At 36.7% G+C, this 13,816-nt stretch overlaps 1 protein-coding gene across 2 annotated transcripts in view; it reads right to left on the bottom strand.

Moving 5' to 3' along the window:
• Positions 1–815: 815 nt before the first annotated feature.
• The window catches only part of LOC5565102 (RNA polymerase II degradation factor 1), a 187,367-nt gene continuing 174,366 nt past the window's right edge, over positions 816–13,816 (bottom strand). For both annotated transcript variants that reach the window (XM_021840492.1, XM_021840493.1), the window contains exon 6: positions 816–2,256. In XM_021840492.1, coding sequence (XP_021696184.1) covers positions 1,403–2,256 — 854 coding nt within the window. In that variant the 3' untranslated portion in view covers positions 816–1,402. The remainder of the gene's footprint in view (positions 2,257–13,816) is intronic.

Genomic DNA, 13,816 nt, shown 5'->3' with positions numbered 1-13,816 from the left:
CTACTGAACAACTCTGCCGAAGACACCATCTTTCTAAATGATCAGGCTCCTGAGATATTTGCAAAAAAAATGTTTTATGCTCACTAGCGCCGCCTAGTGGCAACATTTTGAATCAACTAGCTCAAACAATGATAGTCCATGAGTTACCGAACAACTTTGCCGAAGACGCCATCTTTCTAAGTGGTCAGGATCATGAGATCTGGGAAACAAAAGCTTAATGCTCACTAGCGCCGCCTAGTGGCAAAATCCCGAATTTCTTGGCTATGATAATGATAGCCCATAAGCTACTGAACAATTTTGCCGAAGACGTCATCTATCTAAGTGCTCAGACTCCTGAGATATTCGCAAAACCAAGGGTGTTGTACAAAGTACAACGCGCGACTACTCGCGTTACAAAAATTCGCGCGACGACCGAAAGGTTAACAATATCTTCTGTCTACTGCCATGAAAGATGTTTTCGGTGCTACTTGTGCATCACACTTCGAATACATCACTGTAATTATTGCAAATAACTTCTCTAGCGCATGATGGCTTACCAGAGTAGCATGTCCGACAGAACTTGAACATATGGTGAACCATAGCTACCTGGACCAGCTGGACATTGCTGTATCGTGTCAGAACCGAGGAGGCAGCCCCTCTAGCACGATGTAGTTAGCGCAACCCTGCAAGGCGAATGCACAGAATGGAGAGGATATTTTTTAAACAAAGATATGTACTCGTGTAGCGTGTTATAACACGTCATATTTACAAATCTGATCAAGTCTCGAAAATGCATTTCTCACAACTTCCATTGCATTAAAACACCACACCTTTCGACTAATTTATTCGTTTATTTCACTAATGTTTACTTGTTTTATTTCGACCTTACCAACTAGAACGCTATTTTTGTATTTTAAGTGTTGTGTTGCACAGCTCACGACTTGTTGTTACGCTTTCTTTCGCTCCTTCCTATCACTTCTAGAATTTGTTCACTTTACTTGCAACATGGGAAAGTAATCTTAACCTATTTGTATCGATTTGAGTTCCACTCGCCGAGGGGTTCACCGCTATTTGATTATGTGGTTTTTGAATGGCATCGCACGAAACCGTTTGCACTCGGGGTCTCGTAGATCTTCACCATCTCCGGGAAACTGAAGTTATGGAAGAAGCACCCGTTCCCGGGACGAGTAGCCCTGAATCCGCCCGAGACGAGACGATCTACAAAATTAATCCTCCGAATGTCTTTTTCACTCGCTAAACGTATATTCGATTTTTTTTTTCGGTTTCTGAGATGCCCAGACCGAGTGATGCCCCTCCGGAGATTGCTGGAACGAGTTTCAAGTCTTGTTTGTTTTACTTCCCATTTGAGCTGATACTTAGAACGAAGGGATCACTGCCGCCGTTGGGGCCGGCGATCAGCAGATTAATAGTAGAAAAATCTGTATGGCGACGGGGTTGAGAAGGATGGATAATTGTAATAGCTTGGGTAGGCAGCGGCCGGAGTAGCGGCGGTCGATGGAGCGGTGATGGCAGCGGAATAGTAGGTTCTCTGTGGATACTCATACTGCTGAAAGGAATGCTGAAGGGGATTGGCGCCGACCAGGTAGGGATTGTATTGGGACTGAAATGCCAGCTGCTGCTGCTGCTGATACTGGTAGGCGAGAAGGGCCAATGGGTTCTGATAGGCAGCATAAGGGTTGTAGTAGTAGGGGGTGTAGCTCGGGGTGTAGTAAGGATACTGAGCGGTGTTCATATAATCAGAAGCAGTGGCGAATGGATAAGATTGAGGGATGAACGACTGCTGCGGCTGGAAAGCGATGGTTGGAGAGGCGAATGGCTGCTGCTGCTGTTGTTGGTGTTGTTCACGGAGTTGTTCGGCTTGTTGTTGTTGCTGCTTGGCCTTAAGTCTCAGACTGGCAAGGAATTTTTCGGTGTCGAAGTGGGGAGCCAAAGTTCCGGATTGTCCAAGCACTTGTTGGCGAGCGTCATCGATCTCTGCTTCAATTTCGTTCTGCGAAACGCGAGCTTCCTGGAATCCCGGTCCAACGAGAAGGCCAGCTGGGAGATCCTGATCGGCTGCGACTAGACCGTATTTTCCCTTGGTGACAAGCTTCTTGTTGACGGAAATTGGCAGACCCAGAGATCCGATTTCGCTAGGCTTGATTCCGGCAATGGCGGTGGCAACGGGACGGGCTACGGCAAGACCTCCATCTCCGACGACTGCGGTGGCAATGGGTTTGGACGAAGCAACTCCTCCTTCACCGGCGATGGCGAGACCTAAAATTGGTAAGGATGGCGATTACTGAAAAGTTCATTTAAATGTTTAGAGCTGGAATCAAACCGAATTAAGGAGATGATAGCTAGTCATGACATCATGCGCTTTTCCCATATATTTGATCCATTTTCTTCATTCGCTTGTTTAGCCCCTTTCCCTCTTCTGGGGGTTTTCTTCTTATTATTATTGTTCATCTTGCCATTAACGTCCTCATTGAAACAGAGCCAGCTTAGTGTTCTTATGAGCACTTCCACAGTTATTAACTGAGAGCTTTCTTTACCGAAGTTGCCATTTTCGCATTCATATAGCGTGTGGCAGGTACGCTTATAGTCTATGCCCAGGGAAGTCAAGGAAATTTCGATTACAAAAAGATCATGGACCGACTATAGTTTGTTTTTGTAGTTTAATCTTTATGCGCTATCCTACCATGCCATATAAAATAGACATTAAAAATGTTGCTCGAAGTTTGAAGTTTGATTTCTCTTACAAATCTTTATAATATTCCAGTACATATCTGCTAATCTTAATCTTTTAGCGCCGCTACACAGACAACTTTTTCTGCCACTTTTGATCAGCAAAAATATAATACCGTTTTGACTCATATTTAGACAACTTAAGGCTTACAATGACTTCAAATGTATCTAGTCGTCTGGTAGACATACCGTAACAAATATATTTGAAAATCTGAATTCTTCTTAAGAAAATATTGATATATCACCATTTTCTTGAAATTTGCTTGAAACGTCGAACATTGTGTTCATTCCAATCTCATATTCCGAAAACATTGATTCAAATTTTGAATAGCACAAATACCTAGATCTCATTCAAATGAAGAATTTCACAAATACATTAATATGAGTGGATTTTATTACTTTCAAACTACTAATTATAGTAACTAGCAAAGAACAAAATATGATTAAAAGGTGAAAGCAACCGGTTTGATCAGCCTAAAAGAAAATGTCTTAAAAAATTAGATTACAGTCCTATTTATACAATAAATATAACAAACGCAAGCTTTATGTATGTAAAATATCGGATCTGAACTGAGACCACTTGAAGTAAGGGGGGCAAAAGTTCGACCTTTAAGGTATTATCAAAGTTTCCAGAAAAAACAATAGCAGTTGAAGCAAAATTAATACCATACAGTGAACCTTAAGCATATTGGTTACAATTAAGCTGAACAAACTTGTGTCAAATTATTTACCCATTTCAAGTTATAACAGTTTGATAGGCTTTAACCCACCGATGGGGCAAAAGTTCTAATCTAGTGTGGGGCAAAAGTTCGTTGGCTAAAACACAAAACATCGATACTTTTACAACAGGTATACTATAAAACAACCGTAAACTTATGTTTGCCAAAAAATACACACTGAATTTTCATCAAAATATTACCCAAAACAAAATTATTTGTAATACACCCAAAAATAGCAGTTTTTCGTAAAACTATGAGAAAATTGAAAATTTGGATGGCATTTTTGCTCGATCAGGCGAATTTTGCTAAACTTGAAGATAATAGGGTAGATGTACCAATAGTGGAGGTTCTAAGCACGGTTGAACTTCATTTAACCGCCTAAATTCAAGAAGCGCATTTAAGATGATTATAAAACGAAGCCAAACTTTGAATTTTCAAGTGCACAAGACTGGAGAACCTGACAACAGTTCGAGATAAAAATCAATCAAATTGCTTGCTTGCTGGTGGTGATCAATGGGATAAAGTTTCAACGCGGAGCGCTGTTTGGTTCTAAAGTCTTGTGCTCTTGAAAATTTGAGATGTGGCTTCGTTTTATAATCACCTTAATGTACATGTTAATGTTGTAATAGGAAGTAACGACCATTCACTTAATGAGAAAAATGATTTCATCGCAGTAATCCACGGCATGTCAGTGAAAAATAATACCTCCACTATTGGTACACTGTTCCTTTAGTTGAGGTATATTTTTAATTTGTGTTCCTATAGTTGCGGTATCCGTTGTTTTCTTATGGGATCCTCCACTATAGGTACACTTTACCGCAACTATTGGAACAAGCAAGAAAAGTTTTAGCAATTTGAGTGGTATTTCATCAGTTTTAAAGCAATTTTTTCAACTATTCCGTGTATCAACAAGCCAAAACGTCGATTGGCAGTGTCGGTTCTATGACTAATGTATTAAAATAAGTGAAAACGGCACTACCACAACCAGTGAATCAAATTATCATCAAAATAGACGAAAAACAAACAACAAAGCAAGCTCGCTCACAACCGTTTGTCGCAACTGTTGCGGATAAGGACACAATCAAAAGCAAAATTGTCATGACAATCACAGAGAGCAATATTGTTGCAACCTTTTCAACTCGCGTTTAATCCGTTATTTCAAACACAAAACCAAATTTGTTTAATGGATGCTGTTTGATAATGTGCCAATGTTCACCAACACGAAGAAAGTTCTCGAAAATTGCAATGCAAAGCCCAGAAAATCTCTGAGCACGTGGTGATCGATCTTTGTCATATTCGGTTCAAGTCATGATAAACTCATGTTGCGGAATAAAATTGTTGCAACAAGAATAGGAGGTGACAATGTCTTTGTTGCTGCGTGTTGGGTGACAATTGATTCACTGACCACAACTATAGGAACACCCACAACTAAGGGAACACTTACCCTATGTGGATTTTTGGTAATCTGCAAAATATTTCGGGAGTTTATACATGGATCGAACTTATGCCCCGCTAATTCGAACTTTTTCCCCACTATGAGCCAAAAATTGACTCCAAGCATTTATGCAAAAACTAATACACGTCAAATCATCCTTATAATAGGATAGGAAAATATTGAAAATGATTGTATCTTTAGTTGGATCCATGCAACGAATGTTTAACCAAAAATTACAATATTCACGTCGAAAAACAACAAATACAGTCGCCTCTCCACATCTCGATATCGAAGGGACCATCGAGATAGGGAGAGATCGAGACATAGAACCAATTTTTAACGAATACTAGATTGAAAATCATTCCGTTGCCAGGAAAATTAAAAACAAACAGATGTCATTTCTTCATCCAAATTATTTTGAATCTCTAAAATCTAGTCTAGTAATCTTTGATTACGGGCATATCGACATACAGAGAGAAAATTGGGAACGAAAATCACATCGAGATAGGGAGATATCGAGATAAGGAGGATATCGAGGTATGAAGAGTGAAAATGTATGCATTATGAAGGGACCGAGAAAAGCATCGACATAGGGAGAGATATCGAGATGTAGAACATCGAGATGTGGATAACTTTTCCAAACCTCAATCGATTTTTATGATATTTGGAGTGAAAGTATCTTGCTGTTCAAATTCAAACCACCATGTTTAGAATTGAGCTAGAAATCTTGAAAAGAAACTTTTGCCTCACTCGAACTTTTGCCCCACTTTACTCCATCGCTTTGAAAATCTTGTTGGCAGTGTTTGGATTTCGATCCAAATAAGCTGATCGAACCATATTCGGAGAGTGTGACTGTTCACGAACCATAACAGTTCGTGGCACATTGCAATCGGAGAGCCCAATGAATGTTTATATTCACTCTCTCGTTTGATACGTGGCGAGAGATTGTTCAAAAGCAGTAACTCTCAACGGTCTCGAGTCATTTGGGTAATTTATGTTTTGCGTGGAATTAGTAATACCTTCCTTATTTTCTGGTAATACAACCTTAAACAACTTAATTATAATCTATTGGATTACCAAACACTGTGGTTGCAAACATAGCACAGAAAATGGAAAATATTTGCCTCTGTTCATTGATTAGAATGAGAGTGTTTCAGCGAATGTAACACATGGTGACACACAGCGGTCGGTGGATGGTGTATGTCTGTCTTTTTTCCCTATGTGAATGCAGGCGGATAAATAGGTTAAAATTTTGGCTCGTGTGTCAATGATCGTTAAATTTTCCAAAGCCTGCTTGTTGGTAAATTTGGGCCACCAGAACCAGTTTCGGCCTTTGGAACCTTTGGTGGTCAAATTCGGAGTACCCCAGCCAGATAAGGAAAATTAAATATTTTTCTTATGTTTTTAATCAATTCGGACAAGTAAATGAAAGTAGCTCTTTCATGTGAATGTGATCTACTGAACACAACGGGTTCCAGTTGGCTATTGTAAACGTTGCATAATCCACTTTGACTGCGACTGGCGTATGGCCAAAACCAGTGATTCTATCATGCATTAAAAAAGAGTTTTATTTGACTTTCATTTCCTGGAAACATGATGACATATTTCAGAGTAATATATTTCAACAAACTCTTCAAACAAAATTCGAATGCTCCAAATATGAGTCGGTTCGGAATTTTAGACAAAACGGTAATTCATATTTCGTAGTTCATATTGTAGAAACTGATACAGTTAAACGGGTTATATTTGGTAGTGTTGGGTTGGACCCACAATATACTAAACTAAGTAACATAATTTCTGTAATCAGTTAAGAAAAATGAATGCATTATCAAAAAGTATAAGTATGACACTTTATGTTTGTGATCAAGAACATTCGTGGCTTTATATAAAAACATTCAAAACTGATGCGATTTTTAAACCTTTTAATACAATATTTTCTACGTTCTCGAAACAATGAAGTTTTATAGAGCTCGACGCTTATCCTTGATAGCCTAGTTATAATAGACCTAAGTTTTGGTCTCAGATCGTTTAGCGAAACGAAACAAATTGGGGCCATTTTTATAGTCAGTCACAAATTAATTACCGCTAAACGAGTATTCTATAAGAGGTATGCGACGTCTTATATGATTAACGTATTTAAATTCGATTTTATTCGAACTTTTCTCATTTGTAATAAAAAAAATTGATTTATGCTTAATTTAATGTCGAGATATTGGAATCGATCGATATCAACTCATAATTATAATTTTATACATTTTTTATAGATTAAGGATGGTGTTTGTCATATGTGTTTCAACTTAAAACGCTTCTGTATGTGGTTTTCTTCATAAAATCTGTACTTTTATGCATAAATTATGATCGATGTTTCCTATAACCGTTCTCCAATTCAGTTTTAGTTACAGTCATGTTAAACAGTAGTTTAATTGTAGATTTACAAGAGTTCACATACTCATTTTCAAAGTTACCCCAATACCGAAAATCAACATTCGATTATATTGAAATAATAATACGTTCATTTAAAGTAAATCGTTACGCATTCTTTGAACTGAAATCGATAACAAAAATAACGGTACTTGTTTTAAAATATAACATTAAAATGTTAAAAAAATGCAAAAATGACAAGATTTGATTTGATTTTATTTTATTTTATTAGGATATCGAAATTACCCTTTTGCACTGCACCAACATCACGTTTTTTTTTGCAATATTTCCTATCAAATTGTGCATTTTCGAGAATGCGTAGTAAAGTATAAATTAAAATAAGGGTTTTGTGATGTAAAAATGTGTTGCTCTAAAATACAAAAAAAAAATCACTTCATGAGCCATTCCTGGTATTAATAAATAATTCGTTAGATTTCCACTAGTGAGTGAACTCTCTTAACTTTTTTTTATTTTTCAGATATAGATAGCAATTATAAATATGTGTGCATACTAACCATCTCATTGAGCCAACGTTGGCTTACACTGAGGAAACGGAACGTATGAGGTACATAAGAATTTCTTGTGGAATAACGACATAAGAAGTATTTTGTTCTTCATTCGAGAATCTTATAACATTCCACAACAGACTTATGAAATAACACTCATTACATAGACAGATATAATTCCATAAGAAACTCTTTTTGGATATCAAACGCATTGAACATTGGCATTCATAAGATAATCTAATGAAGTACGATCTTCTTAACAATTCCATACGAAAATCTTCTGAATTACGTGGAGAGATGCTAATAACAAAATATTCACGATTGAGATTCATAAGCGCGCGTATGACAATGATTAGTAACACTTGTGAAAAACAGTCGACTTCCTATCAAAAACCACGTAAGAATTTCATACGAAATTCTTTTGGAATAAAGACATAAGAAGCATCTAATGAGACTCATAAGAAAAACTTGTGAACTTCCATCGATCATTGCGTTCATAATTCAAATAGGTATAATATCATAAGATACTCTTATGAAGGATCATAGATATCAATTATGGAATTCTTTAGGACCATTATGTATTTAGAGAATCGCTCTTTGAATTTAGGAAAATAAAGATATTCATAAGATCTCTAATGATAACGACAAGAATTTCTTGTGAATATCGGACGTTTTGTGTTTCATAAGAGTCTTATGAAAGAGAGAAAACCAGTCAAGAAATCAATTCACAAGCGTTCTCTTATGAACTTCGTACGCAATTTCTGGCTCAGTGTGGGTCCGGCTTTCGACGTGGTCGTATCTCGTCATATCGACCCCTTTTGCGATAGAGAGATCGCCGCTCAAATTTACTCAACTAGGGTTGTCATGTCTATTACGGCTTAACCAGCCGACGGTGTTTTGAAAATACCTGAAGGTCGTAGACACAAAAGTCAATTTGGACAAATTGTAGTTGTAATTTGGAAAATGACTTGAATGTAATGATCTCAGTTTACACAAAACTTCAGGTTATTTGTAGTTCGTCATCCAAAGTTCAGCCAATACGGTCCACCAGGAGCTAATATACTGAGACTCAAACTTGGGCATTTTGTATGGAAAACAGCATTTAGTTACTAACTTCTATCACTGACTGTATATCATATCATTCGAACTAAAGGATGTATCCTGTGACAGATACGCATATTTCTACCTCAAGTTTAAAACCGTCCTCAGAAGTCGAGTCTAGTTTACAACACTGAAGACAGCTTTATAGTTGATTTTGAAATGCAAGTATCTGTCAAGAGATACAAACTTTAGTATAATGCTATGTTCAGTTTTCATTTAGTTACAGGTATTCTTGTAATATTATTCAAAATATCTGAAATTTTGTTAAACAATTCTGGAAAAAAATCACCGGTAGAACAGCTGAGATTTCCATGAGAAAATACCCGCTCGAATCCCTATATGGATTGTAATGCATGAAAAAAATCCTGGTTTTCAAACCCGAAACCCGACCCGAACCCGAACCCAACGGGTTCGGGTCGGGTTCGAGTTTAAAAATTTTATTTTTTTGGGTTCGGGTTCGGGTCGGGTTTGAAGGCTACAAAATTATCGGGTACGGGTCGGGTTCGGGCTTGAAAAAAGTCGTATTTAGTCGGGTTTGGTGAGAATTGTTCACAAAGTAACAACGTGAAAGCTTCCCTATTCTTCAGAAACGATGAATTTATCATCTTTTCGAACTCGGGTTCTATTCGGGTTTTTCTTAGAAAACTTTTTCGGGTTTCTGGTCGGGTTTGGGTTTGAACAGCGAAAATTTTTCGAGTTCAGGTCGGGTCCGGGTTTGCTTTTCAATTTTTGTCTCGGGTTCGGGTTTGAAGGAATAAGATAAGTCGGGTACGGATCGGGTTCGAAAAATGTGAAACCCGACCATCTCTACTAAATATTACTCTATACAAATTGCTGGGAAACAACAATTTCTTTAGATAATGGTTTATAAGAATTTTTTTTTGCGAACAGTTATGACTAATTACAGCGTTCTGAAATACTAGCAGTTGACGCCAGTAGCAAAATGTACAAACAAAAAATTTCGAATATCCAATTTTCATCACCGACCTACCGAAACACAGGAGGTTGATTGTATTGCATTCAATGGCTGTGTTACGCTCGGTTCTCAAGTTTCCCTAGCTTCCAACACAATTTCATGGAAGAATGGTAGCCTAGATCTGTCAAATCATGTGGAAAATCAGTGAGAAGGGTTAGTTACTTGAATTTGAGATGATCTGTCGAAAAAGTAATGAACTGAAATCAAGAATAGTATAAATAACTGTTAAAATGTTATGTGTTTGCTTCACTTTCAGTAGTGCTCTCTTCGCTTCAAATTTTCGATTTTACTATTACTGAAAAGAGCCACATGATGCCATTCTTGTTTTTACTTTCGTTCTATTACTGCAAGAGTACTTGTAGCAAAACCTGCATTTAAATCTACGAAGGTACGGTGCTGTCATCTGCAAAAAAGTTTATACTATGCGTGAAGCGTCGAAAATTTTATCTGGCAAGGTATAGGAAGTGAAATTTCAAATGCTTATATTAAATTAACTAAATAGTGGTTCGAATTTTTAGAAGCATTTGAAAATTGACAACTACCGAAAAACTAAACATTACATATGTTTTGCAATTGGATTAAATGGACAAATTGAAGTGAAACTTGAGGAAAAGTTTCACGTCTTCTCGGTGAGAATCGAACACACGACTCACTGTTCACTGGATAGGACGTGTCACCCCTACGCCACAAGAGGACTCATGGACGCAGAAGTTAACCTGAATTCGATTTCAGCTCAATAATCACGTGGTCCTCTTTCGCAAACAATTATTTGAAAATTGACTTCTTATATATGCTTTGCCATGTAAAAACAACGGATAGGGCCAACAGTGGTAATTACTTTCGTAGTCGTGATTGCATTTTCCTTATCAAAATTTTAGTTATATGATTAGTAAATATCTAGTGAGATCTATAGTTTACGGTTCGTGTGATCATTAGAGAACTAGTGTTGGAATTTTAATCAGATTTCTAACAAGACTTGACAGCTTCATTCAATATTTCGGCTGTATGACAAACTGAAGATCAGAATTAATATATCTGGTCCCATCTAATTGCAGTCAAATATTTAACTCAGTGTGAAACATGCTGAACATTTTACAATTAGTTTGTCCAAAATTTCATCAGGAAGTTTTCAATCTACCATCATCTAGGGTCTTGTTGAAAGAACTTCTTTGGAAACCGCTAAAGACCATGCAAGTCTATTCTACTGCCCATATTTGCATGGTCGCTGCATTCTTGAATCTTTCAACAACTTCGGTCAAATAATCTGTGCGTTTGCTGAAGATTGAAATTCATAAGTTGGGTGTTTGATTAATTTATTACTTTTGCTATCTGCAAACTCATACGTCATTTTATTCGACCAATCAGTGAGTTTGATGAACGATTATATGGATTAATTGACGTAAACACTGGGTCACTGTCAATACGCTAAACTATCGGTATAAACACTCTGCAAACGTGTGCTTACGCCAATACGTTTTCCTCTTATTGTTCAAATATTTCAGATTATTATTAGGTAAAGAATGCATATCAATGAAAAATGCATTTTAGTCATATTGACGCTTACGTTGATTATGCAAATATGGACAGTTAGTACACGACACTGATGATGGCCTTATAGTTAAGTCCGAAATACGTGTACCTGTAAAATTAGTATAAAAATTCTAATAGTAACCTCATATGAACTCATAAGAAATTTTATTACCAATGCAAAAGTTTGCTTGGGATAAATTCTGGGAAGAACCTTTCAAACAATATGCAAAGAATCCATCAAGAACTCAAAGTTCAAATTGACATTGAATTGCTTGAGAGATCCTGGCGTTGAAGACAGAACTCACATTTTATTAATGACTCCAGAAAATGCCCAAAATTATCAAATCAGAATGTGTCAAGAAATTTTATGAATAGCTTGCTAATCACTTCAGAAGAAACAAAGCAAAGTGTTCTGAAAAAAAAAAACACCAAGGACCAAGTAGGTAATCTTTATAAGTTTCAAACAGTTTAGATAACGTTCTGAGCGAAACTTCGACTGCATAAATTGGCAATCAGAGCTCTTAGAAATTTCAAAATTCTAACCAGGATCTGGAAGCATCTCAAGAAGCTTTCAAGCTGAATGAGGGTAAAACCCTTTCGTATTTTTGAAAGAATTGTTTAGGATAATATAGTCCATAACTTCCCTAGAAGGATAACGTTGAAAATTTGCTTGAAATCTGCAAGAGAAGTCATGAAAGAGTTCTATGCAAAATCTCGTCTGAAGTTATCTGCAACTACGTAAATTCGCAAAAATTTGTTCGGAACATAGACAGTAATCTCTTCAAAAATCTGATAAGGGTCTTAAGAAAAACCATCCAGTCATAAAAAAATATATAAATAAAAATCATCATCATGTGAATAGTCCAAGGATTGAAATGAAGAAATTGTTTAAAACTTTTTATTAGAACCACCCAGTGCATGCAGAATGATTGAAAAAGCTTTTAAAAGTCCTCATTTAATCTGGCGCACAAAGTCTGTAAACATCTAACTATAGTGAAATTAAATGATATATCACAAAATTCGTTTTTTTCATCTCCTTATAAACATCTTCTCTTAAAATTCTGGCGGCTATGCATGAGCGATGTTCTTCCTCCCAACATTCAAGCACCAATCGTCGATTTCCAATGGAATTTTCCAAGAACGTGTCTAAGGTCAATCAAAATTTTCGTTGAAAACCTTGTGAAAATCTCTGGACCAATATAGAAAAGCTCAGATCATCAACAGAACATTTTTAGGAGCTAAGACTTAGGAGCAATTTCCGGGACTTCATTTAACTTTTTACCAGATTCGATCATGAAACTCATCAAAAACCATTCCGTTGGGTATCTGGTAAAATTGTTAAGATATTGTCAAAGATCAGAAATGCACAACTCATTTCTTCATTAAATTCTTGATTGAAGTTCGACAAAAATTGACAAAGAGTAATGCAAGGATCCTAATGGTATTGTTTTTAGAACCTTAAGGCCCAAGTAAAAACGGTGCAAAAGTCAAAACTGAAAAAGCATTTTTCTCTTTTTAAATAGATAAACTGGTTTTTCAATTTTGACTTTTGTGCCATTTTCTCTTGCGCCTTAAGGTGCAGATGAATCGAAGCCAAACTTTGAATTTTCAAGAGCACAAATCTGGACCTGTTTGAACTGAAAACCTAATCAATTGGTCATCACCAGCTAGTGATCAATCGATTAAGTTTTCAGCTCAAACGGATGTTTGGTTCTCCAGATTTATGCATTTGAAAATTTGAGGTTTGGCTGCGATTCATCTTCACCTTAAAGCCACTTGAGAAACGATCCACTGGAATCTTATCAAGCTTCTTGTTAAAATTTAAGAAAAAATGGACTGATGAACATCAAGGACCGCATCCGGTATCCGCAAGTGATTTTGTCAGGTCCACTAAAGATCTCGAAAAGCATTCGACAAGAATCACGGAAGAAGTTTGTGAAGAGTATCGACATCATATTTCAACAAGATTTCACCAAAAGATTATCCAGATGCTTCGAAGGATTTTTTAAGTAATTGGAAAGAAACGATTTTGCAATGTATTCACTTTGAGCTTGTGTGATTCCGTTGGATCTAGAGTGTAATTCGCTATGTGTCTCATAATTGATAAACTCATCGAGAAACTCTTTCCAACATTTGTGAAGAATATATCCTGAATTTTACCCAAAATCAATACAAAAATCCGCAATGGTTCAAACCTGACATCTACTAAGGATTAACAATGGATTATGGAACTCATAAGAAATCTTAACACCAGGTTAACCAAAAACTCTGTACCGGATTCTCTGCGCATTTTTAAATTCGTAAAAAGCAAGCGAAGGATTTCGGGAAGATATCACCGAAAATCTCAACAAGAAATAACAAAAAAAAAAAAAAAATGGTGGATGGAGAACTTTTGGTCAAA

The sequence above is a fragment of the Aedes aegypti genome, chromosome 2 (assembly GCF_002204515.2).
Source record: "Aedes aegypti strain LVP_AGWG chromosome 2, AaegL5.0 Primary Assembly, whole genome shotgun sequence".
In the NCBI taxonomy this organism is placed as follows: Eukaryota; Metazoa; Arthropoda; class Insecta; order Diptera; family Culicidae; genus Aedes; species Aedes aegypti.
The sequence above is the reverse complement of the archived record's forward strand: the minus strand, read 5'-3'. Positions and strand labels throughout refer to the sequence as shown.